At 39.4% G+C, this 27,875-nt stretch overlaps 1 protein-coding gene across 3 annotated transcripts in view; it reads right to left on the reverse strand.

Moving 5' to 3' along the window:
- The window catches only part of dlgap1b (discs, large (Drosophila) homolog-associated protein 1b), a 149,295-nt gene that overhangs the window by 44,193 nt on the left and 77,227 nt on the right, over positions 1 to 27,875 (reverse strand). For 2 of the 3 annotated variants that reach the window (XM_030122932.1, XM_030122934.1), the window contains exons 3-6: positions 18,053 to 19,196; positions 14,732 to 14,946; positions 7,196 to 7,373; positions 4,534 to 4,789 (exon numbers count right to left, since the gene is read on the reverse strand). In XM_030122932.1, the coding sequence (XP_029978792.1) occupies positions 4,534 to 4,789; positions 7,196 to 7,373; positions 14,732 to 14,946; positions 18,053 to 19,129 (1,726 nt within the window). In that variant the 5' untranslated portion in view covers positions 19,130 to 19,196. The remainder of the gene's footprint in view (positions 1 to 4,533; positions 4,790 to 7,195; positions 7,374 to 14,731; positions 14,947 to 18,052; positions 19,197 to 27,875) is intronic. The other variant, XM_030122933.1, reaches the window with a different exon arrangement.

Here is a 27,875-nt window from a genome sequence, read left to right on the forward strand (position 1 = left end):
CAAACGAAAGGCCTCTGTTCAGGGCGATGGGAAATTCACAGCCATTAAATTAAACATTGTTCTGCAGCCGATTACAGGAGGTAGGGGAGGAAAGCAACTCTTTCAACCAATCCCTCAGCACCTCTGAAAAATAGATGCTGGGAAAATGAGGTTGGATAATTGACAGCAGGTCAGTGAGCCAGGGAAACCAAGGGTGAGAGGAAGGGAAACAGAAACGATGGCACATTTCCCAGACTTAAGATCGCTGTGCACTCTTTCTAATTGAAGGTCAATTCTACTTCTTAGTGAAACAACAGGTTGATTTACGCGCACACGTATCTGCCGCCGTGAAAAAGGCAAAGCCGACCCAGCTGTCGTGTGTTAGAGGCGAAGGGAAAGGGAAGACAGGGAAAGGGAAAACAGAGCGAAGAGGTGATGAATATGTTAACTGGAGACGATGAGGGGTGGAGGAGCCAGGGCTTAGAGGCTACAAAATCCTCACATTAACCGATTGCTATGGATTTTCCCAAGCTTTAGAAAGAGGATCTGCTCTAGATTTTGTTAAACCGATCCAAAGGAGCTGATGTCTGGTCTAACATGTCTGTCCGAGGCAATAAAAAAAAGCGTATGTGCATGATTGTGCAGGTTACTGCGTGTGTGTCGGCTGGAGTGGGCAGAGAGACAGCCGAGTAACAGCAGCCACAGCCACTTGACGTTCAAAGAGAAGAGATCAAAGTACAGCCCCTTACTTCAGTCTCCTTCCTCAGGATTAAAAAGATCATCAATAATAATGGGCTGGAGCAGCTCAGTGGGCAAACTGGAGAGGAGTTTTAACGGAAGCTGATAGGTCTCCTGTTTGTGTGTGTGTGTGCGTTGTGTGTGTACTCGTGTGTGTGTTTGTGCATGTGTTTGTGATATTTTGGCGGTTTGCCGCGGGGACAAGTGGGAGCACAAACCATAAGCGCGGGCTGTTTTTCTAGAACCGGTGCCTGAACCATCCTTCTGAAGTATCATGCAATATTCACCACAACAACGTCTTCACTTCTCAAGTTTGGGCTTCCAGCTGATTTCCTGTGAAATGTATGAAAATGTGCATGTGTATGTGTTTGTGTAGGTGTGTGTGTGTGTGTGTGTGTGTGTGTGTGTCTGCTTGCATGCTTCTCCTGTATAGTGGGACAACAGAAATAAATAAAACTGCATAAGCCCCTACTGTTTACTTGGCAGGAAATGACTAAACCTTTATTTGTGAGTACTTTCTGTATATGAGATTGAGCCCCAAACGTCTATAATGAATAGGTTATATAATGCTTACTGTACACTGTACATAAGAGCTAGCTGTGTGGATCAGCAGTTCTCCAACTGTGCTGTATTTGAGCAGAGAGCAGAGCACAAGGGCCAGGGTCCAGTGATGTTACAGCAGCTCCGCAGCATATATTCATTTCATGTGCAGAGACAGGGTAATTAGATGATGTGGAACGCCTTGCAAGCTTTCAGTAAAATTGTCTGTTTACTTGTCATGACTGACAAGAGATACCAGCTATGCTGTTTCTGAAATGTGTTCCCACTTACAAAAAATAAATAAACATATTGTCATGAGTGAACATTAACAAAACAAAACCATCTGATGTGTCTTAAAATAGCTCTCCTCTCCTCTCCTCTCCTCTCCTCTCCTCTCCTCTCCTCTCCTCTCCTCTCCTCTCCTCTCCTCTCCTCTCCTCTCCTCTCCTCTCCTCTCCTCTCCTCTCCCTTACATAACTTAAGGTGACATATATTCATATTATGTCATTTCATCCTAATACGATAACAGCAAGTAACAATATGGAAGCACAAAGACTGACTGAACCAAACAGTCTGTTACAATGACTAAAATGAAAGATTTTTCTGAATTTGTAAAATGTTGGAAGGAGTGATGAATGAATGTGGAAGAGTTATATAATATTAAAGAACAGTGCAATCTATAAATAAATGTTTGAAAAGGACTACATGATTGCAGCTGTACTTGGTCACATAAGGATTGGACATATACACATGATCAGCATAACCCTCAATCCATTATTGAAGCACTCCTGCAACATTTAGCAGTCAAATACTATACGTAAGATCCTTCAGTAAACTCAAAGAGTTAATATTGATGAAACCCAATATGGAAAAAGTAGGAGCTAATACCACACCAGAATTTAAATTCCCTAACATAATTTACAAACAGAGTGTGATTTTAGCAAGATAATGTCAGTTCGTTTAAGATTTTTTTTTTTTTCTGCAAATACTTTACGCATATTGGATCTTAAATGCTAAGGTTTTTCAAATATGCACAGGAGCACCATCCCCATAGAGGTTAAAGGTATTAATTTGACATCATTTATTCTACACATACCTTTGCTAGAGAAGCGTCGAGTTATATCCGTGCTAGGAGCATACGTGCTTTACATTAGCTGCCCATTAGCCGTTCTTTTTTTTTTTTTTTTTTATCCCTAAATAGATACAGAGAATATTATCAGCTTATTCTTTGAACCCCTTGAAAATGTTGGATTTTCTGTGTGTTTTAATTAAGGGGTCAGAGACCACCTGAGAGCCCCTGTGTCTATAACGCTGTGGGATCATTAGAGTAGGAGTCAAAAACTGGTAATTATAGTAATTCCCTGGTGTGATTTGTGCATTAGTGCATTTGTTAAAAGGTGGAGAGTAAGATGGGCCGAGATCTTTCTCATCCCATCCTCCTTCCAATCTCTCTCCCTTCCTTTCCTCTTCAATCACCATCTTCCCCCAGGAGGAGGAAAAGGAGAGGTAGCTAATTAATTACAGTGACTGACGACTCAGTGGTGAAGATCTAAGGAGGTGATGAATTGTGCAGTTGTACAACTATGACAGTAATCTGAAGCAATCCCCTACCTTTGCGTCTAACCACAGTGAACTGCTCTCCACATCGCCTCATAATACATCACTGGCTCCCACTCTAACTGTCTCATTCATTTGAACGTCAGTTGATTCAAAGATGCAATAAGATAGGGAGAAAACAAAGGTCAAGGGTCAGAAGAAGCCAACAGTCATGCAGTCACAGGATTGGCCTCAATTGGAAGCAGCAGTATGATGTTGTACAGTATGATCAGTGACCACCCAGCAGACTAATATTCTCCTCTGTGCTCTTCCACACTGTCCATTCATCATGTGACAGAGTCAGGCACCAAAAATGAATGTTCATTAAATTGCCAACCGCTGTGTAGCTCCTGCTACATGTGTGTGCTTCATAATGCACACAGGCACCAACCTCTGCTCACTTTCCACCTGACAAAGGCTGGAATTATTGTCTTTAAATTATCGGTAAATGATTACAGATCAGACAGTTGTAACTGCAGGGAAGAGACATTAGACAGAAGGGAGAGGCAAAGGGAAAGCAGCACTACACAGCAGTGATTGAGCTTGAAAACTAGAGTTTACTCTCAACAACACTTCACCTGATAGATGGTCTTCATTATCTCTTCCTTCCCTAGGGAAGGAAGCGCCGACCGTCACTCTCTTGATCTTATCTGTCTCTTTTTATGGATCAATAACTACCACCACACAGAAGAATGATCAGCTGAATTCTCTATTGCCTTTAATTGTGCTGTTAACTGGAACAGTCGATGTGCAATATAATGAGTTAAGGACTGCAGTGCAATTTGATATCATATTTTGATTTTATTAACTGGAGATGAAATCATTGTGTAAGAGGAAGTCAATTAAAGGCAATTTTAAGCAGCATTAAACAGATGTTTGTGCAGAGTCAATAGTAAGAACTTTAACTGATTGAACTGCTTGTGCCATTCTTCCAATTTGCAGTAAAAATGTATTTAATTAGCTGACTGTAACCTTGCTGGATAGAGCGGGGAGATGCTGTCTTTTAATTGGCATAATTAAAGAAGAATGTAGGAGAAAAGCAGTGTGCGTCAGCCGGTGACTCAGTGTGCACAATGTAAGGGAATGACGTTTGGATTTGCGGTGGGAAACATAGAAGCACCCAGTGCTGGATGCCAGCACCACTCAGCATCAATACTGCATGCAGTAATGCTGGAAAGCCAAATGCTCCAGACCATGAGGCACACAAGAGGGCTAAAATAAGACCCAGCAGCCACTGAGCTTTACAGCTTGAATAAGCTCTTATGTGGGAAAAACAGTTCTGCATTCATCATATTGTATCGGAGAGGAAAACTGGGTCAGATGGATAATAATGCAGAGTTTGGGTCTGCGTTTTGCAAAGTGAAACTGCTCCCTGGTCAGCTAGCCAAGGCAACATCCTCTATCAGAAAACTGGTTTTCAATTAAAAAGAAAGACTTTGATTTAATCCACTGTCCAGTTGTCTCAAAAGTATGCATTTTCCTCCACAGTAACTGCAGCTCTTACTTATTTAACATTCTCAGTTGACAGTATACACATGCTGCATAACTTAAACACAGCACATCTATTATACATATTTTCTATGCACACATATCAATTTATAATGCGCTATGGATTATGTATGTACACACATGTTCATGAGCACATGAGTCTGTGTGTGTTAAGCGCTTGCTGCCACCCACCTGTGCTGCTCTGGATGGTTCTAACGGTGGTAGTGGTGCGTGGAGGAGAGTTGGCCCTCCTGTTGGCCACCATGACGCCTCCTTCCCCCTCCTCCTGCGAGCAACCTTTCTCTATGGCACGCACGTAGCTGTGGCTCCGCATGCGGAAGCAGCCGGGCATGGGCAGGTCCAGGGCATCCACCGCCTGCGACTCCATCTCACTGAACACTGACTCACACACGGCCTCGATCTGCCCGTTCACCTCCACCTCGCTTACCTGGAGAGACGGGACACGGGCGGACATACAGTATGTGCACACAAACATGCAGATGAACAAACACATTGGGAGCACACGCCCATACACAGGGGGAAATAAAAATGACAAATAAAAATGCAAAGTCACACACCAGCACAGTACAAGACAAAGGGGAATGGGCAATAAATTACTAAAGCGAAAGCACAGGAAGTATCTCTTAGCGCTGCAAGCTTCTGTGTTACACCATGTGGTGCTTTAAACCGTATACAGGAATTAAGCCATCTAAACAGCAGGAATTTACATACTTGTAAAAAAATAAAAAGCACACTGAGGGAGTGCAGAAGGGGAGGGATCACTGTAGGACAAAAAACTTCAAAGGGCTATACAACAGACTGAAGCAGAACAAGTGTTTTTGTTACAGGAGCAAATTAGGATGCGTTAACGTAAGAACTACCGGACTTTACTAAACTGTGACTGTGACAAATCTACAACTAAATCATCAGCTGGTGCTCTTGGGGGTTTTAAGGGGGACTGAAAGTGTTTCAAGCCAGGGTCAGTATAGAAGAGCGTTTAGAAACTCCAGCTACAGATTGGTGAAAAGTGGTTGAATCACAGAATCACAGATTAGGATGTGTAAGGGTGGATCATTTGGGGCTCCATTCCATTCCTTAAAGTGCTCCTTGTACAGTTTACTTTGCAAATCGAATGCTAATTTAAAGGTTGAAAACCACTTAAGTTTTGCTCAGCGGTGGAAAGAAATTATTATCAGCAAAATGTACTGAAAGTATGAAAAGTAAAATCAGTATTTGTGCAGTAAAATGGTCTCTTTCAGTGTTTTGCTAAAATATATGGTGTTTTTGGATTCATTTTACTGCTGTAGATGTTTAAAGTGGAGCTGGAATTAATTGTTTGTTGGCTGGTTTATTCCAAAGTGATGCATCATATTTTCTAAGATCACTACATTAGTAGCGTTGCTGTCCTGTAAGGATCATAAATCTGTAAAAAGTCAGAGAAACAGCTGTTTTTCAGCTTTATGGAAATGCATTTTCCACAAGCCTTTTTTTTAAGTGTTTATTTGGCTTAAGAAGGAGTAGTAGTAGCATTTTAAACCTAACCCATAAATGGAGGCTTAATCCTTCAGTTTGTAACAGATATACTGAGGTACATAGTTTTCACTAGATTGGAAGGAGATGCAAAAAGATGATCTGAGAAGTAACTACAGCTGCCAAACAAGTGTGTAGGAGTAAAAAGGATAATATTTGCTTCTGTCTGAGATGTACAGCATGAGAAGTATAGCTAGTAATAAAAGTGGCAAAAAATGGAAATACTTACTGAAATTGATATTACTCTTAGTACTTTCCACCAATGGTTTTACATTAAATTCTACTTACTTTGAACAGTCTGGAACTGCACAGGGAGCGGAGTGTTAGGAATGGGATGTCTGAAGTGGGTGTTTGTCAGTGAAGTGATTAGGAGAGTACAGTCAAAACAAGGCTAAGTATGTATATACTGTAGAGCTTGGAATCAGAAAGGTTTAGACCTCAGTTCAATCCAATCTTAAACTCTTATTTTTGGTTTTCTGAGCATCATATGTGCACACATGTCCACAGAATCTGAAGTGAGTGAGTGTGATAGCAAGCCTAGCAGTACCTCTTTATTGAGTGGCATTTTCAGAGATAGTAAGTCCGGTTTGTCATCCTCCTCTGGGCCCGCTGCAAGTCAGGACTTCAGGCAAAGTCTCAGAGGTCCATCATTCAGCTGCCGTGGCAAAGTATTGCCCCTGGGCTTTTCAGCGGAATAGATATCCCCATTTCCCCAGGCAGGAGGGTATGCTAAGCTACCCTGTCACCCCAAATAATGTGGAATATGAAGCCATGCTCATATCCAGCCATGACACGACCTCTTCCTACCAAATGTTTCCACTGTGTTCTGACAAAAATTCCACAATACGTTCAATATCTAACAAATTCTTGTAATTACATAAAACCAATCTATTTTTTAAAAATAAAACTCTGCTTGTTATTTCTCGTTGTTCATCATTTTTTCATAGCAGATGCCAAATTGAAGAGGACATTTTTAGCCTGTCATTTCGCTTCACAAAATGTACCGAGGCAGAAGGAGTATATTAGGGAAAGGGAGGGAACGGGGGGGGTTCTGCATGCCCTCCTGTTTAATTAGGCAATCTGAATACGGCTGTAATCATCTGAGCTGCAGAAAATGGCACGCAGACGTATACACTAATTGGGAAACAGGGGTTTTCTTACTGTTCGCACTTTGCCGTATGGTGACCTGATTGTTCATTCTGGTTTTACATGGGAATGAGTGGGGCTTCCTCCCCTTTGCACAACCTTATTGAACATAATGGTGGAGATACAGGAGCTGCAGTGGCCACCAGCAAAAAGGCACACTCCCCAGGGTGCCACTAACCTGGCTTATGGTGCTCATGGCTCTCATGTAGCTCTCGTTTCGCGAGCGGAATTTAGGCGAGGCCAGCAGCCCTGCCGGGTCCAAGCTGTCCAGACTCCTATTGATGGAAACCTCACTCACCGCCCGCAGATAGCTGTGACTCCGGATCTGCAGCTTAGGAGAGTGCTCGGTTGAGATCCTGTCACCGGAGAAGGAAAGAGAAGAAAAAGGAGGGACAAATCAGGATAGAAAGTTAAAAGACAGGGAAAAAAAGAGCTTGGTATGAAGTGGGAAACAAAGGAGACAGAAAAAGAGCAGTGGAAACAGGAGATAAAGTGATGAAAAGACAGTGAGGGGAGGCATTTGCAAAGTACTTGGCAGTGTGCATGAACCCAAAGATACGGATCAATCCACAATTGCTTCAGGAGACACCTTTATCTAATCAACAAGTGCAGTACTATTGAGAAACACTCACAGTAGCTTATGTAGTGTGTCCTTGAAGCACCTTGTAAGCAGTTTCTAGAACACTGAACAGTGAGTGCACTCACATACATATGTCAGAGGAGGGAAGAGGAACTGCGTGAGTGCCTGTGAGGTATAATAAACGGAGAATTTTATTTTATTTTTTCACCAAAAGCGGACAAAGTTTATGGATGCTTAAAAAAGACAAAGGGATCAACACATTTAATAAAAATGCACACAGACACACAAACGCAAACCTCTCTCTAGGAAGATGAATAGGTGTCTCATTACCTCTCACCTGCCTCCAATCCCATTGCTCAGCAGGCTTCACGCCTATGTGCATGTTTGTATTTGCGTAAGTGTGAAAAAGACCATGAGTGTAGGTTACACAGCAGCTGGAAGCGAGCTAAACAATTCATTAATCAGGGGAAATAAAACCTAAAAAGCTGACTCGCTTTCCTTTTGATGAACACTGTGGCCTACTAAACCAACTTACAAAGAGGAACTAGAAGAAATGAATACAACTCAGAACAGAAAGTCAATGTTTAAATCAAATGTGTGGAGAAAAGGGCCACTACGCTGCCTTTGCACTTGTGGATATTAAAAAAAATGCACTCTGTACTGTACAGATACACACAACAGAGTGTTGCCTGCAGGTTGGGTCTGCTTTAATTATGCAGTTTCTCCTTAAAATAGAGTGTGATTACCGCACCAAAGAAAACTAGATTACTCATTCTTGGATTTAAAAATGGAGGGCACAGAGGGTGGGCGATGGTGGAGATAAACAGGGCACTGAAAGGACAGATGAGCTACTAAGATGGAAAAAGGACACGGATTTTATAAACACATCTCTGAGTGGTCACAATAACATCCAGGCAATTTACTGAAATTCAGGGCTGAACTCAAAGCACATGTACGTAATCAGTGTTCCCTCATTCTTGTTTTTATAAACTCAGTTTGAGGTCGTGTCTGATAGAACATTAATTACATAGAGTGTTTTTCTGATAGAGGGGTTGTTGCACTTTTAATTTCTGGCCGCCAATGATGGTGTTTTAAATTACCCTTTTTAATCTGCCCTCACTACAGAATATTTATTCTCAATAAAGAAAAAAAAACCTGAATATGTTCCCACTTAAGTAGCATGTAAAATTTTATCATCAATTATTAACTGATTATCAAAATAGATGGGGCAAATTCTAATCACTGAAGCTCTGTATAAATATTTTCTTAACATCACAGTTAAAGTGTTTTCATGTTTTTCAGCCTTGCTCTATTTTTTAATTCCTTAATTTCTTTTTGATCATCTCCGTGTGTAACTTTACTCACATTTTTTCCTTAGCAGTCTACTCTCACAGGACAATTGGTGATAAAAAAATGGGACTATAAATCATTCAACAAAAAGAAAAAATTCTCAGCGCATTTCCTGAACCTGAGAGGTTGGTATGAATCATCCATACGAGTCACTTAGAGTCTGTGACTGTGGGTGACGCACAAAGAAATCAAGTCAAGGAAGAATCTACCTCCACCTCATCTCTATCCACATCTCCTCTTGATTTCCCTCTGGGGCTGATTATAGGCAGGGCCGATGATGAGTGTACTGTACCAACATGATTGGCAGACCTGGTCTGTAATCAGTCCCACCTAAGGGGAGGTCAGCCTGTCCCAGGGCATCCCTCTATGGAACAAGTGACATTAATGAACACATGTTCTTCTGCCAGTCAGGACTGAGGCTGTCTAAAGCTCTTTGCTGTGTTGAGTTGCAGCATTCTTGGAATCCTCAATCTATTCTTTCCTCTCCATTTTTACTCCCCATCGTCTCCATCATCTAATGTCTCTGTTTAGTTTATTTTCTCTGACTCATTTGGAAAGCATCTCTGTCCAACTTCTGCATCCTCCTTTTCTTTGTGCCTTTCTCTCCATCTTCCTTCTGTCACTCTGCATTCTATAAATCATGAGAATGTGATTACTGAAACCTATTATTTTGCAAGCTTGTTCTCAGTGGGACATTAAAAATAAAGACGATATAATCTGTTCCAAGAATAAATGAAATTGTGGCAAAAACAATTCAGCAGTTAGTGACTGACAGACACAAGAAAGGATGCCATTTTCTCCTGGGCACCTTTTTCTGCCAGGAATAATCCCTAGCATTTAAATAGTTTATCAGTTGCCTGTGTATTTTAATAAGAAGGAGGGTTAGCATTAGGTGAGAATAAACAAATCCCACAACTTCTCAGGAACAGATTTTCACTAGTCGAGGACACAGTGGTCACCAAAAGTGCTGTGAAACATATGGAACAACAAAGCTGATTATTTAATCATTGTGGAGTGTAACATAGAGTTGTGCCAGCTCCCAAAAGCACAGTGTGAAAACAAGATGTCAGCTGCTCCTGCCTCATCCTCTATCTTCAATATGCAGCACTGCAGTTTGGTTTGTTCCACTGGGTTCCATCAGATGATGATGGCGTTCTCCAGGCCAAATTCAAGTCATTAGTAGGCCCCAAGCTGCGCCACTTGCACTTACATAAGGGTGTGTATGCGTTTGCTTGTGTTTGTGCAACCAGTAGCAATGACAGAGCACCCAGCGGTGTTCGTCTCATCTCTGTATATTACACAGTTAATCAGTCACAGCTCCACGCTGCTGCATAAGACTCAATTCAGCTGTTTCAAGGCAGTGTGAAGTAAAATATTTTCATTGGCTATTACATTTGTCATGTGTTGTCATAAAAATGGTGGAAGGGCACATTGCACTGGGAAAAAAAAAAAATATGACTGCAGTGTTTTCACTACTTTGGTCATATTTTAAACATGTCTGCTTTTTCAGAATTGAAGAAAACATTATGATCATGTAAGAAAAAAACTAGACAATTTAAATTAATCAGAGTGAGATGTTAACAATGAAATGATGTGTTAAAAATAAGACAGCAGATATTATTTGCCAGATGAACTGCACAAAACATACTGATAATAAAGATGGCTGAAACTGTAAAATAACTTGTATAAAACCAGTATTTCTGTATGCATTAAGTTGTTAAAATTGTTATCCCTTCTAAATCATTTGTTGCCCATAAAATTGCAATAGCCGACTTTTGTTTTCAGACACATTTCTCTTTTTCTTCCCGATTATACACATCAGCCTTTGACCAGGTACAATGATTAAATACCAGTTACACTTTATCAAGAATAAATCAGATCATCACAATCATTTCATAAGAGGACATAAAAATATTTCATTCCTACTTTATGGCCTACAGTGTACACGCAGCTGCAGGTGAGGCTGTGTATTAGACTGTTGTGAGACAGTAGTCGCTTTTCCATTGACCCTCAAATTGTGCAAATATAAGTTGCGAATTAAAATGTACCTAATGGAAAAATGACAATTTCGCTAAAAGTCTCATTTTTCGATTAAAAGTTTTTGTGCTAGCAAGAGGTCGTTTTTCAGGCATAGTGCAAATGGTATATCACATAAAACTGCAATGGAAAGACCTTTTTATGCAACTAGAGTCAAGTGAATTAAAAAAACAGATGTTGATGTACGTTACAACAAGCGAAGAAGAAGAAGAAACATGTTGCAGTATGTATGGACACACCAGGAAACCAAATCATTTTTTAATTTAGTACAAGATAGAGGGGTAATATATAATAATAATGAATATCTGTAAATCAACACCATATTTACGTTCGTCATGATCGCATTTGTGATTTAATGGAAAAACCGACATTACGCACTTCTGTTTTTTCGACATATAGTAAATATCGGTAAAGTTTTGTGCTGATGTCCAACAGAAAAGCAACTAGTGTTACAGTTTAAGTCATTTTACTAATTAACTCTAACTTAGTTGGACTGAGCCGTGCATCATGTTCATGCTTTCTAGATTTTACTAATTCATTGTGTTACTAAAATGCTTCTACCAAGCCTAATAAGCTTGATGCCTTATGCAACAACAAACAACTTCATGAAAAGCCTCAAATGATAAAGCTTGTCTTTTAACACTAGATGTTTTAAACTGAACTGCTCTGGGAAAGAGAAAATATTTGATATTCTCAACCCTGTTTCTGAAGAACACATTTATTTTTGAAGAGACTTGTCAGTACATGGGCATGCATCATGTATTTTAAATCAGGCCTTAGTCTTGGTAATATGTCTGTGTCATTGCGGGGATATACAGGCCATCTATGCAGTTAGTTTAAGAGCTTTGTGTCTGTGCTGTAAACACAGGATGAGCAAATAAACAGTGACCACACAGTCAGACTCACACATAAGCCAGGCCACCACCAGGCAGATGTTTGAGTAACACTCACTGCCTCCATCTCCTTCTGTTTGTCTGCATTTTCTTTTTTTCACAAGAACATTCTGACCATAGCCTTAACACAAATTTATATATTATACTAGATGTAAAATCACATTAGAACATATTGCATCTTACAATTCAGCTATAAACTGGAGGCAGTGTAGATGGCTAAAGGCAAATCATTTTCACTTATTCTGGTCTGGCAGGAGGTCTATAAATTTTTGTAAAAAGGATTCCAGACAGACATTCCTTTTGAGTTTTTATCATTATATTTTAGGAGTTCTACCTTCAGAAAATGTCTCCTCTTAATGACAAATATTTATTTCAGATTTTAAGTGCTGCTAGTAGGAAAGCCATAACAAGGAAGTGGCTAAAACTAGAAAAACCTACAATGGAAGAGTGGATTGACATCATTTATGACATTTTTAAGATGGAAAGAATTACTTTTACAATAAGACTATAACAAGGTCTGTTTTTGAAAAAATGGGAAAGATGGTTTAGGGATGTCGCACCGGTTCAACCATCGTTTATCTAAAGATATGTCTTCTGTCCATTTCACCCCGTTTTTCCTTTTTAACCCCTTTGTAATTTAAAAAAAAAAAATTTTAAACTTTTTTTATATCACAAATGTGTACCCCAGCATTCCTGTTCTAGGGAGTTTAGTTCTTAAATTTGTGTTGTCTAAGTTTTATTTTTTGTATTACTGAGGGAGGACAAACCATCCTTATCTGTATTGTCTGTGGAGTCACAGGGGTATCGCTGTTTGATTCAGTTGTAATTTACAGATAAATGGATGAGAATGGTGAATTGTTATGTGAATAAACATGTGAACCATGGAAAATCCTAATAAAAAGAGAATTGAACAGAAAGAAGAACAGAACATATGGCAGCTTATTTATTTTTTGACCCCCCCCCCCCAATGTTCAGTGGTTACAGCTTTTCAAATGATTTTCTGATTTTCTCTGTCTTATGTTGGTTGTTGTTAGTTTTATACGAGGGCCATTCAATAACTTCATGGCCTCACCCAGAAAAGAACAACACAGACTGATAATTTATATTTTATTTTTCAACATAATCTCCATTTACAGCAATGCACTTGGTCCATCGATGTTCAAGCATCACTATCCCATCACGAAAGAATGTAACATCCTGTATTATAACAACCAGTATTTCTGGGTGAGGCCATGAACTTATTGAACGGCCCTTGTATGAGAGATAATGGAATTTCATTGTATGGATGGTATGCAATGACAAATTATTCTATTCTATTCTATTCTATTCTATTCTGGCCAGGAACAGTGATTTAACCCTTTCACATCTCATAAATTATGAGAACCTTAGTCAAGAGTGTTTTTATTCCTTCTTAGGCATGAAAAAAACAATGTGATTGAGTTTTTTTTTCATGGAGTTACAAAACTGTCCATGCATTTAATTTTTGAAGAAAAGAAACATGTGCTTAAAACCCAATAACAGAAAATGATATGAAAACAATTAAATAAAAACATTTTTAATGCTGCTAATCGTTTTGTCACATTTTAACATATTCCAATGCTAGTTATTTTTCACTTCATGGAGATAATATGAAAAAAAAAGTCTGACAAATAACAACTGATTTATACTTAAACATGTTACTGCAGATCAGGTTAATCAAGAACAGCAAAGTTACAGTAATGGTTTGAATGTCGGTGTATGGGATGATGCATAAGCGTCCACTGTGTTGGCTGATATGGAACTAAAACAACAAAACCCATGAATATACAAGAGAACAGCTGGAGAATAACTGTCCACTGTAGTGACCACTATGCATGAAAGGGTTAAAGACATCATCAAAAAATATGTATGTTTCAATATTCACTCATTATCTTTGCCTTTGCAGAGATGTGTATGCAGATTTTCACTAGGTTTTTTTTTTTTTTTTTTTACATTCATATGTTGAAATGACAGCTTTTGTCTGTGTTTACTAAAAGTCTGAATTCAAGGTGTGGACCTAACTTTACAATTTATGACAGTTGATATTATGCAGAAATAGGCAACTTTTCTGCCACCAATATGAACAAATTCAACATGTGGACCTTTAGGGAAACATGACAACATCTAGTGCCGTACAGATTAATTTTAACATATTCAGAGAATCCAAATTCATCAATATGAATGTTAATAAGGCTCTTATGAGGTCATTGCCTTTTTTTTTTTAATTGTAACATGACTGAAAGTGGTTTTAAGATAATTTTTTTTTTGCATTTTATCCACTGAATATTCATTCACCAAATACAAAACTAGAAAAGCACTCGGAGAGCGCAGACCTCTGCCAAGCGCAAAAATTCCCCACATAATCGGTGATACAAATCCTACATTTATTTTTTTAAATAAAATCCGCCTTCTGGATCAGATCCGGATCAGCCTTTGAAATGTGATAGAGGACCCCATTGTCAATTCCTGAGTTAAATTTCATGAGTTTTGGTCAATAATTAAGCGAGATATTGGGAAACGAAAATTTGGGCCCCATTTACCACAATGTTAACGAAAATTTCAAAGTGATCCAGAATCCAGGATTTCTTCCGGATCACCCCCAAAAGTTAATCATTTCTTCCTTATCCCATTTCCAACAAACCCTGAAAATTTCATCAAAATCTGTCCATAACTTTTTGAGTTATGTTGCACACTAACGGACAGACAAACAAACCCTGGCAAAAACATAACCTCCTTGGCGAAGGTAATAAAAGACAGTCCTATCAAAAGTGAAAATCCCAGTCTCAGTGAAACCCCCCCCCCCCCCCCCCCCACACACACACACAGACAAACTCACTTGAGCGTGGTCATCTCGGTGAGCGACGGCTGCGTGGCCTTCAGGTAGCTGGCCCGCCGTGCCTGGACCTTAGGTGAGGGTTTTGGGCTGCAGTCCGAGTCGCCGCTGTCTTCTTCTGCCATGGCCTTGATGTAACTGCCACTGCGCATCCGCCGACACGGGATCTCGTCATCCTTCCCCAGTGGAGAAAAACTGCTCCAGTCATCCTGAGGCACCTGTGGAGATGAGAAGAGATAAGGTAAAGACGGAACACATGCTTGGAGGTTTTACAGGTGAACTTACACTGGAATAAAAGAGACACAGCTACGACAGGAACATTTTCTACCCTGACCTCGTAGAACTACCTGCCTCACACAGTGCACTTCCTTCTGTAAAAGATTCAGTAGCAGCAGTATCAGTGCAGGGTCTGCTTAGATCATACCATAAGCATTTGAGTGCCCCAGGCCTTCTTTTGTCTGTCCTGTGATGCATTCGGCATATCAAATTCAGGGAATTAATTGTTTGGACAAAACCTTGCAGTAGCCTGGCCAGTGTCTGCTCTCCTGACTTTTCACGCACTCTAATGAAGGTAAAAATAAAAGGAGGCAAAGATATCTCCCAGCCCTAATCTAAAAGAGAGAGAGTCAAAGACAGAAGACATGGAGAGCAAGGGAAAACAAAGGGGGGTTTTGTTCAGCAGAACCACTGCAGTCCCAATGTGAGTGGCTGTTAGGGCACCAGCTCTGAAGTGAAAGAAATGAGATACAGAGCGAGAAAAAAGTGCACAGGGATCATTCAACAGACTGGTGCGTAGCTAGGAAACCAAGTTGACCTTGATGTCAGGAGCAAAAAAGGGTCTATTAACGTCTTGGGAAAGGCAGGTCGGTGATGACGTCAAATTAATTTATCGTTATTGAGTGAAAACCATAAAAACTTAATGATGTCATGCTTGGTAATCCTAATGCCCTGGTTCTGCTCGGTGTCATATTTAAGAGGTTTTAACCAGTGAGACAGCATGAAAAGGTTAGTTATTCACTTTGTGTCAGTGTGTGTGGGAACATTAAGCAGAATCTCATCCCAAATCAAATCATGTTGTTGTGTTAAGGATTCAGGAAACGTCTGCAGTCTAACTTGTCAGGCTGCTCTCCTTGAAAGCCAGTTTTTGAAACCAATGGCTCTTTTAGGCTGGGAGAAACGTTGTTGTACCGTAGCAACAACATCCTTCCTTGATCTGCTCTCCCCGTTTTCCAGGCTGTTAAAATTCACGGCCACACAGAAGTTTCCCTCTCTCTCTCTCTCTTTCTGTCTTTAATACTCTCTCACACTTGGCTTACCCTCCTCTGTTGCCCTTATTTGCGCTCTTTTTGTCCACATGCACACCCTCCACTCTATTTTCTCCATCTTTGTCCCTCCATTTGCTCTCCTAAGGATTATATTTGCAGCTGTGAGGAAATGTCTGCAATCTGAAACAGTTTTATCTCCTCCAAAACAGAGAAAGAGAATCAGGATGGGGCGGGACGATCAGTTTGCATGAATGTGTTTGTGTGTATGTAGCAACTGCGAGGGGTAGTGTGACCACTGAGCTTAGGGACTGGAACTTTTTTTTCTCTCTACACTCTTTTGTCTGCTTACCTCCGGCTCTTCATGATCTTATAATAAGACCATAGTCTCCCTGAGCTAATAAAACACACATACACTTACTAACACTGTATATACACTCCACCATCAATATAACTTCAGCAACTAAAAAATGCAGTGGGTTTATCTCCCATATATACTTTAAAAACAGGCTGGATTAATATGTTTCTGGGATGTTCTGTTGAGCTGGTACATAGTATGAAGAAGGCTGGTTTACAGTGATCCTACATTAACCTGAAAACTTAAAACACATAGTGTGTTATCAGCTTAAAGCAATGTTTTTCAACCTTGGGGTCGGGCCTGGAATTCAAATGGGGTCGCCTGACATTTCTAGTAATTGATTAAAAAAAAATAAAAAAAAACCTTACTAATAAAAAATATATGGTGAGTTGAGAGAGACATAAAAGACATGACAAACTCTAAAGCTGAAACTGAAGCACTGAACTGATAAATTTTTTTTTTTAAGATTAAAACTTACTAATAAAAATTTACATTATATAGCCTAAATGTCATCTAAACTTAACGTTTATTTGCAACATATTATAGCAAACTATTACATCACAGGTGTCAAACATGCGGCCCGAGGGCCAAATCCAGCCTGCCAAAGTGTCCAGTCTGGTCCTTGGGATGAATTTGTGAAATGTAAAATTACACTAAGATATTAACAATCCTTTTAGTTCAGGTTCCACATTCAGACCAATTCAATCTCAAGTGGGCAGGACCAGTAAAATACTATCATAATGACATATAAATAATGACAATTCCAAATTTTCTTTTTGTAAATGCAAATATTTTCATGTATTTACACTAAAACAAAGTATAATTTCGCAAAAAATGTGAATAACCTGAACAAATGTGAATAACCTGAAATGGCTTAAGAGAAGTAAGTACAATTTTGACAATATTCTGTCTGTTATTAAATGTTTTGTGTATTTGTAGATCCACTGTGATCTGTAAGTTATAATGTACATGCGTAAATGATAACCTGAGGCATAATATTGTTAAAATTACACTTGCTTTTTTTTCAGTTTGTTCATGTTATTCACATCTTTTGAAAGAATAGTTTGTAGATGTAAACCTTTCACAATATAAATTTACTTTTTTCCGTCTATAACAGAAAAGCTTAGAGTTGACATTATTTATATATTATTATGTTATTATTTTACTGGTTCGGCCCACTTCAGATCAAATTTAGCTGAATGTGGCCCCTGAACTAAAATGAGTTCGACACCCCTGTATTACATGGTCAAATTAGTTTTAGCAAAAAAAAAAAAAATTGTTTCCGTTTTGAATATCTGGTGTCACCAGAAATTTGTGATGTTAAAATGGGGTCATGAGCCAAAAAAGGTTGGGAACCACTGGCTTAAAGCATGAACTATCCAGTTTAAGGTGAAGGTTAAGTATAATCCCCTAACATGCAGTGGAAGAGTACTAGCATAAAACATCCACATACTCATGTACATACAGAATATTTTCATGCACGTGGCACAAACAGAGGAACACATGACAACATCCAGTGACAAAAATAATTTGAGACACAGGGAATGATGAGATGAAATCTGTCCACTTCTTTTCCCATTAACCTCTCTAATATCCACAGAAGCACACACACACACAGACATGCAGTGGCATGGAGGAGCAGCTGGCACCAGATGATGCATGAAGCGTGACATGCGAGAGGTGGGGCTGTTGTAACAGTCCTACCTGTAGGAAGTGGCAGGTGCGCCCCTGCTCGGCTTTCACTAGAGCTTTATCTAGGTTGACTGAGGCCTTCTGGTAGACCTCTCTTGCCCTGCTCACCGTCAGAGTAGAGGACCATGAGCTCTTCTTCAGCTGCACCGGGCCATCCAGTGCGGCTACGAGCGGCAGGCCTCCGCTGCTGCTTCCGCCAGAGCACGTCGAACACTTCACATCGTTGTTGCTGCGAGACGTCTTGAGAGAGTGGGCGCTTATAGTGTTATAGGACTCCATGAAGTATTGCGACTGGGATTTGTCCGGATGGCGGCCCATAGTCATGACCCCAGAGGGGAGGCCTCCACTGCTGCCCCCGTGGTGATGGTGGTAGAGGCAAACCTCCCGGTCGAGTGTGTCATCAGAGCTCCAGTAGCCCGAGATGGCGGAGCGCATCTTAGGTTCTGACTTCGAGCGGTCTTTGCTTTTACTGCGCTTGCTGTGCTTCAGGGTGCCAGAGGAAGAGGGTGGGTCATCTGGGCTTGATTTGCTGCCGTTCATCCGCCCACTCCCTCCTCCACCTGACCCCGAGGGCCCCTCCAAGGAGTGAGACTTGGTGAAAAGCTTCTGGACAGAATGAACGAGGTGGCGGATTCGACCCGGGCTGTCGCTGCGTTGGTGCTCTACTGCAGTGCGCTTGTACTGCAGCGTGTGGTAGCCTTCACGCCGCACTGGTGCTTGCCGATCAAACTGGTCCAGCAAATTAGAAGGGATGCGATTGTTGTTTCCACCACCACCTCCTCCACTGCTCTTAATGCTCCCTGTTGGCCCGGTATAAGGCACCACAGCGCCACACTCCTCCTTTAGCTCGTGATGGGAGCTGTAATGTCTGCGAGGGAAGGTGCAGCTGGCCAGATCTGGGTAGGTGCTGCACTCAGACTGGAAGGAGTTACGTTGGGTGAAGCAGGGGTGGTCAGCAGAATGAGCCTCCCCAGGATTGAGGAAGTAGGACCGACGATCTGAATGCCCCAGGGTCATGGAGTCATAAGAGGGGTCACAGGTCACCGTGTGATGGTGACTGCGGCTGCTTGACAGGCCTTTCATTGTCATCGTGGCTGGGTCAACGTGCACATCCAACTGCTACCACAGGAAGTCGGCACAGGCCCCAGAACTAGCTCTACAAAGAAACACACAGCCATGAGGAAAAACAGACAAACAAACAAGAAAAGAGAGACCGAATTATAAATATCTCATATTTGCATTAACTCAAAGCACAGTGAAGTGTCCTCATCTGCCTTAATTTGAAGAAGATACTTCTTGGCACGCTTTCACACATGAGAAAACTTGCCGAGCCTAGAACCCTTTCTTCTCCCTCAACCTTGTATTTTTGTCCTTCAAAACTTCAAAAGACGCATGCCCAAATATAGCAGCCAGTTGGCATGTGATCCCTGACATCCAGATCTGTCCTCAAGCTTCCTCTTCCACGTCTCCGTTCACTCGAGTACATTTCAGCGAAAAGGTGACAAGGGATCGAGGAAATAGAGATAAACAAAGGAAGAAGAGATATCAAGAAGAGTTCAGCGCTATTTCCAGCTCCCCGATGAGCTATTTTTGTTCTAAATAAAGTATGAGTGCATCTCAAGAAAAAAAAAAAAGAAAAGAGAAAATGATGATGGAAGGAGAGATTTTTTTCTGAATTCAGTCCAGACTATGAAACATGAAACACATTAAAAAGCATTCTTTTTTTTTTATTGTTTTAGAAAGCACAAATAGTTAATGGGTAATAAAGTTCCCATACGATTCCTAATAAAATGTTTTTAACAAGCAGTGTTAACAAGACCAAGACACTTAAAGGCACTTTAACAGGTTATAGACTGCTTAAGAGCATTAAAAGAAGTCTTATGAGTTTATTATGAATGTTTAATAGTATTATAAGGCCAGTTATTAGCAGTTAACTATATTATGTTGCAGCCACCATATCTACACTAAGGACAATGCCTTATTAAGGTTAATCTCTTATTAATGGGCTGCACTTTGTGCTGCTATCATAAACAGTTACATAAAATACCATGAGGTTTTTATTAACAGGATGTAGTCGGTTGCTGTTATCCAGTTTCTTAGTTTAGCTTTGTCTAACTTAGCTTAGCCTATCTTATTTTATATTAGCTAAGCATATTGAAAACAACACGACGATGGAAATTTATGCTGGGATTCAATTAGTAGCCTACAAATTGCAGGAGAAGTTAGTCGTCAAAAATGGGTTATGCAAATACCACCAAACATAAAAGTCTTTGAAAAAAATCAAAAAATGGTTTCAGTATAACCTATATAAGAAGAAAAACAAAAAAACACAGCCAGCATAGACAGGATCTTATACTTAAAAGTTGAGGGACTAGACAGAGAAATTATGAGACACTATAAACTTTCACTCCTTTTCATTTGTTTTTGGAATTAAACTGCATATAAGTGCTAATACATTTCCCATAATCTAAAAATAAAGTGTCTGTTGACACTAATAGTCTACTTAATGAGCATCTTTTTAGGACATATGTGACTACATACGTTTACCGCAGACACCTAAATATAACGTACTGCCAGTTTTTGCTTTAGAATACACCTGCTTTGTGTGCATGTAAGCACATCCCCCCACACTTTGAAGCTCACAGTCCAGGTCCTGCAATTTCCCTCCATACCTCTAGTTCTCCTCTAAGGGCAAACTAATTGGCCAGTAAAACCCAGCTGACAGCTTCTGGGCAGGTCGTGGCAACTGGCAATAAATGACCTCTCCCTTACATGGTGACATGAAAACAATGGCATCCATCAGCGCCCTTAAACTGCCTTCCGTACCCATCTGGGGCTGCGGCTGGCTAGCTGCTGAACCCACACTGTTTCCGATGGACTAGAGGTGAAGCTAACGAGACAATAATAAGAGCCCACGCACCACGGTGTAGCACTGTGGTCGAGTCTGCGCAGGGAATTCATTACTGCGATTTATAATGCACTACCAAAGGCCAATGTGGTAAATAAAAAAGGGGGATAAAAGGAGGTGGGAGAGGGAACGAAGGGAGGAAACATAACAGAAGAAAATGAGGGAGACAGAATAGTGGAATGAAATACCGTGGCAATTCTTTACATAACTAGAGGATGCTGTGTAGGGAACATGCAGGATGCATTTATGAGCATGAATACAGAAGTAGTCTGATTTATCGTTTGCCATGAGATGGTTATAAACTGTTCTAAATTAATTTATATTGAAAAACTGGGGGAATTATTCATGCAATTTGCTTGTCTGTGCTAAACCAGGGGATCAACACGTTCTGGAGAGAATGAAGCTAATATATTAACCTTGTATTGTGAGTGAAAATAGAAAATGCATAGTGGTCAATCCCCAACCCCCTCTGAAATACAGTCACTAGAGCGAACACACACAAAAGAACACGCTACATGCTGCACAGACACGCACAGTGTTCACTTCTTGCAGGGCACTTAAAAAGTGGGCTGTGTCCAACTAAAGGTATTCATTGCCGTTGACAGAGATCCCTTCTGTTGGCCGCTGAAGCACAGAATGTGACCTAAATAAAAGGCCCTCGCGGTGATCCACAGCAGCGTGTTTGTGGCACAGCTGTCTGCAGCACTGCACTAAAGCTGAAAAGCTGAAGTTGGGTCACGCTGGCTTTCTGCCTGCTAGCCACACACACTGACATAGAAATACATAGTGTATCTGACAGGCTGCATATCCGTGCTGAATTTTGATTCAGCGAGCTTGTAAAGTACAGTTTATCAACAAGAAGAAGAGGATCTGCTGGTTCTGCTGCGTCTGTCAGGTACAGCCTACAGTGACATGAGGAAAAGCTCATAGACAGCTGTGGTTATGTATTATGCTGTATGTCCATCGCAGCTGACTGACCCAGTTGTGTCGTTACCTGTCGGGTCCAGGAAACCTCAAATCAGCACTGCAACTGGACAGGCTGCATTACCACTTTAAAATATTCATAAAAACACTTAACACCAACTCCGTTCTCACTCTGCACTGCACCTAAGTGTGAGTCCGAACGGTCAGGTGCCAGTCCTGGTAACAGGTCTAGGGTGTACCCCGTCTGGATGCAATGAGCTGGGATTATACTGCATTCCAGAGTGCTGGGAGGTAGAATATATCTCACTTGGAGCAAACTACATCCCACCTCAAAGTATTCCAGGTTTGATCACTTACTTCGCACTTGATCACTTACTTCGCAGAGAAATGCATACTTTTATTTTGGAAGAATGACTCCCCTCTATCTTTTAAGATTTTCCATGATCAGTTGACTTCTTTTTTACCCTTAGAAAAACTGACTTTGGATAAATACAATCGTGGCCATCTCTTTAATGAAATTTAGTTGCCTTTACTCTCCGGTATGGAGAAAGTTTGAGTTTGTATGCCACAAATACTGCCCTACTACTGCTATTTATGTTACAGCATGTATCACTATGGTCATGCTTATGTTGCTACCCTTATTATTGTTATTATTATTATTTTATTTTATTTCATTTTATTTTATTATTATCATTAGTAGTAGTATTATTTTTTTTTATTTATTAGTGATAGTTAACAAGACAATGTGGACAGAAAAACAACAACACATAAACAAAGGGAAACTCAAACAAATAAACAAACAAACCAAAAACAACAACAATGACAGAGTATTGACAAACAACAACAACGTCATATTACAAAGAAAAAGATCATAAATGTAAATAGCAACTAAACCATATAGCTTGGTTAGGGGTGATAGGGAAAAGGGGAAGAGGGGGGTATAAATGAAAGTGAGAAAGAGAGAGGGGGAAAATAATAATTGTTGTAATAATACAAAATTATTTAATAATACCAGTAGCCTAATTTTCTAGAATTATTGTGGCAGCGGTAGCAGCGGAGGCAGTCACAATACTACTAGTTAAATAATTGAATATTTGTAACAATGTATTTGTATCAGTTACTATCTGTTTTGAATTTATATTAATCAATTTAAATTAATATGGCTAGTAGTAGTAGCAGTATTTTTTTTTTCTTTTTATATTTAGACTTTTATATTTTTGATTTGATTTATTTATTTATTTCGAACATGCAAGGAAACAAAATAAAACAAAACAAAATAAAACATTTAATATGACAGAATCTATCTTCAGCACATACAAGTCTGAATATTGCATGGTCGAAAAGGAGTAGGAAGAAGTATAAACTTATTTAATCCTACCCCTCAGTGCTTTTACACCTTTATCACTAACTTGATACAAGAATCAAGCAATACTATTTTCGTAATTTTGGCATCGAACCACAACAAATACATAATGCAGTAACTGAATTACACACAACAATATGATCATGGCAGTACAGTCATACAAACAGACTCAACAGTTCAACCATTTTCTTCAATAATTACAGCAGATTTATCAGTACATCATTCATAAACAAACAGGCCTCAGTGTCATTATTAAATACTGTACCTCTCAAGAAACATTTTTTTAAAATCTTTTTTTAAACTGTATTATGTTTGATATTTGTTTTATCTCCACACACAATTTGTTCCATAGTTTTACTCCACAGATGGTGATACAGAAACTTTTTTATCGTAGTGCATATTTTATGAATTTTTAAGTTTAACTTTCCCCTTAAATCATAGCCTCCCTTTCTTTCACAAAACATTTCTTGAATATTGCCCGGCAGTAAGTTATTCTTTGCTTTATACATTATTTGAATAGTTTTGAATTCCACAAGGTCAATGGGTTTTAAAATTTTAGATTGGAAAAATAGTGGATTTGTGTGTTCACAAAAACTAACACTGTGAACAATTCTTATTGCTCTTTTTTGCAGTAGAAAAAGTCTTTGTAATGAACTTGCATATGTATTTCCCCATACCTCCAAACAGTAACTTAAATAGGCAAGATCAACGAATTATACAAAATCCGAAGTGATTTTTGATTTAATATTCCCTTTTGCTCTGGCCTTTTACTTTTGAGTGTGTTTAGTTGGTTTATTCCTTTAGGGGTGGGGGTGGGAAGAGTGCACAAAGGAGAAATGCGAAATGTAAGACCCAGTATCACTATGTTTGTACTGTATCTGGATGATTTTCTTTTGTGAAATAAAAAGATATTAAAAAAAAAAAAGTATTCCAGGTGATCCATGTTGAACATAAACAACAAACATGGAGATCACACATCTAAGCTCCTATTTGCTTAGTTACTGAAGAGGCTTTTTAAGTGTCGACAGTACAGTGTTCTCATCTAGACAAACGACATGGAAGAAGCCAAATGACGGATGAGCTAATTATACTTTGTGAAGTTTTTTTTTTCATCGCGAACTTGCACACTGTGCGCAGCATTGTTGTGTTGACATCATTTTGTAGTTTGCGGTGAGGTTGGGGCACTTCGAACTGGCCCCACTTTGCAACTAGGACCTCCATCTTGTACAGGCATTCCAATGTATTTTACCGAGTTGGATGTTGGAACTTTCCCATCTCCCAGCACTCTGGAATGCAGCATAGAGTGCTGGGAGGTAGAATATATCTCACTTGGAGTTAACTACATCCCACCTCAAAGTATTCCAGGCGATCCATGTTGAACATAAACAACAAACATGGTGATCGCAAATCTGAACTCCTATTTGCTTTGTTACTGAAGAGGTTTTTTGACTGTCGACAGTCCAGTGTTCTCATATATGCAAACAAGATGGAAGAAGCCAAATGACAGATGGGCTAATTTTATATTGTGAAGTTTTTTCATTGTGAACTTGCACACTGTGTGCTGCCATTTGTTGTGTTGGCGTCACTTTATAGTTTGCGGTGAGGTCGAGTCAATTCTATCTAGCCCCACTTTGCAACTAGGACCTCCATCTTGGACAGGTGTTCCAATGTATTTTATCGAATTGGACATCGAATAGTTCCCATCTCCCAGGACTCTGGAATGCAGCATTAGTCCCTGCCCCCTGAGAACCTACTGAGATATCAGGAAAACATGACAGACATATGGATAAATGGGTAATTTCTGCAGCTAGGGGCGACCCAGTCAAAACAATGAAAAAACTGTGATGTTGTAAAGTACCATGGGATTATGGGAGTTGTTTTCATCACCACTGCAGATTAAAATCTACAGGGTAATATTCATGCTATCAGTCCTTGAAACCTTAGATACCTTTAGCAATTAACACTAAGTTTCTGTAGACATTCCCTTGGTAGCTCACATGAACCATATGACTAAATCAACTGTCTTTTCCTGTATAAGACATAAGGTGGCATTGACACTAAACGCCTGGTTTTAGTATTGTTGTGAGCATTCAGTATCATGTAAGCATTTCCACGACACAAAACAAACAAAGGACAACAACAAATCCCAAACAACTCGCTCCCTTTTGTGAACTCAGAAAACTACAGAGACTTCATTACATTTTAAGTGACTGTATGCTGAACAGCAAGGTGTGCAAACAAAACACAGGAGTAGATAAAATATGTCAGGCTATGAATGTTAATGCCCATTAACACCTGCGCTGCATCAGCACAGCAGGCTCACATTCTGTTTAGACAGAATGTTTCTTTGGGCTGAGATGAGATAAATGGAATAGATTTTTCCTGCTCTATCATCTCACACGGTCTTGGATGCAGAATCGCGGCGGTCAAATCTCCTTCTTTACATTGCTTTCACTTTTGCAATTCAGCAAAGCAAATAAACAAAGGTGATATGGAAATGCAAAGTAACATTGACCTGCTGTGTAGCATCTCTGAGGACATCAATAAGCTTCAATGAGTGAAGACTCCTGCAGCTTCACAGGAGGTGAAATAAAAGGCTTCTATAGCTACTGTACTGTTCGTGTATGTTCAGTCAGCATCAAACACCGGTTGGAAGATGGACCTCAAGGCATCCACAGTTTTTTTTTTTTTAAGTCTTTTAGAAATCACAAGGCTATAAAAAGGTCTCTTCTCCTCTAACAAACCTGGCAATGATTTCTGCAAAGGTTGAAAACATTGCCAATCACGTCTCTGCAGGAGATCAAATCACCCCAGTGGATATGGCTCATCTTAAATGTCGGTGTGTGTGTGTGGGAGAGTCAGACAGAAGAATACAGTGCTTTACCTCAGGTTTTGAGGTCAGGGGAACTTTTCCCTTTGATCCTGCAAACCTTTACAATCCCAGGCTTCTGTGTGATAAGTGGACTGAAGGTAATGTATAAAAGCCCATTTCTGACACAGAGGGAAAGAAGGATCCTGGATGTCACAATAATGATGACTTAGTTTCTCAAAACACCGCAAAATCTTCCAAATGATGGCTTTTTATGTCAGACTAATGAGACGCCTCCATAAAATATGTCAGCAATTGAAGGCTAAAAGTACTGAAGTCACACAAAAAAGTCTGTTAAAAACATTTATAGGGTGGACTTTGCTAAACAAATACAACATGTTTACATGCTCAACGTGAATTATCCAAAAATGTGACTCCAGGACTTTTAGCACCAGGGTCTTCAAGTATTCTCCTTTGTTAAATTTCAGAAAGTTTGTCATTACTTTGGTATATGTGTTATTATTTTACACCCAAACATCCACCATCTACTGATCTAAACTGTTGATCCATTAATCCTATTAATACATGAAAATAATTGGTGTAAAATGCAGTCTGTCATCTTTTCGTGGTCATCAGCTCTGTAGTTACCGTGGAAACACTGTCATCTTCTACAACATTGATTCACCAGTAAAACCCATGGAGTTGGACCAATGACAGCGGATGGAGACTCTTGGTTTATAATCAGTTATTGATAGATTTTACTGAACAAGTCACTTTTTCTTTATTTTTTCTGTTTTGATATAATAACCTTTGACTTTACTCCAACCTTTTATGAAGATCTACGTGATCAGCAAATTAAACATAGAAAAATAAATTATTTTTATTGGAAAAAATGCAAAATTCAGCTGATAATATGATTGAAAAAATGGTGATAAATCATTTGGGAAAGGTAAAATAGAGAGAAAATTAATTTGGAAACTGCCATAAATGTCTCTCTGGGTCCTTATAGGTTAAGATGACTGAGAAAATTGCTTATATTTTGAAAACATTTCGCATATTTTAAGAAGATCTCTCATTCAGATACTTAGTTATGTGAAAGTTTTGGGATTATTCTTTTTGGGACACGTTATTATTTTGAGCAAGTGTGTCATGGCATTGGTAAACCTTTCTTATATATTATATTAGATTAGATTAGATTAGATTAGATTAGATTACATTACATTAGATTATATTACATTACATTAGATTAGATTACATTACATTAGAGTAGATTAGAACAAGGAAATTCACTGGTCAAAGCAGCAACAGATTAAAGTGCAAAAAAAGTGCGTGCATAAAGATAGTGCCAAAGACAAACAATATATATAAAAAATAATAATAGTGCTAAGTAATAAAACTCAATAGGCTATTTCTACATAAAAGCAAAAACTGCAGTATGTCAGACAGTACAGACGAAACACAAATTTATTATTTTAACTGCTCATTAGATAAAGTTTCTCATATTTTTAAGAAAGTTTTAGATTTATTTTTACAGGTAAGTCATTATTTTGAGAAAACACCTCAAGATGAGGACATAAGTCATTATTTTGTGATGGTTTCTCATACTTTTAAGAAGGTTTATCAGTATTTTGAGTATGATCATCATTTTTATTTCCTTCTTTGAGCCTATCCCAGCTACTGTGTGCACGGGGCTGACATATAAAACCATTCATTGTCACATTCATTCTTGTGGGCAATTTAGTTCACCCAATTTACACCCTTTATTTTGAGATATTAAGAGATTATTTTGACATGTAATTAATACATTCTTTCTTCTTTGTGGCAAAAATCG

Source organism: Sphaeramia orbicularis, chromosome 20 (genome assembly GCF_902148855.1).
Source record: "Sphaeramia orbicularis chromosome 20, fSphaOr1.1, whole genome shotgun sequence".
Taxonomy (NCBI): Eukaryota; Metazoa; Chordata; class Actinopteri; order Kurtiformes; family Apogonidae; genus Sphaeramia; species Sphaeramia orbicularis.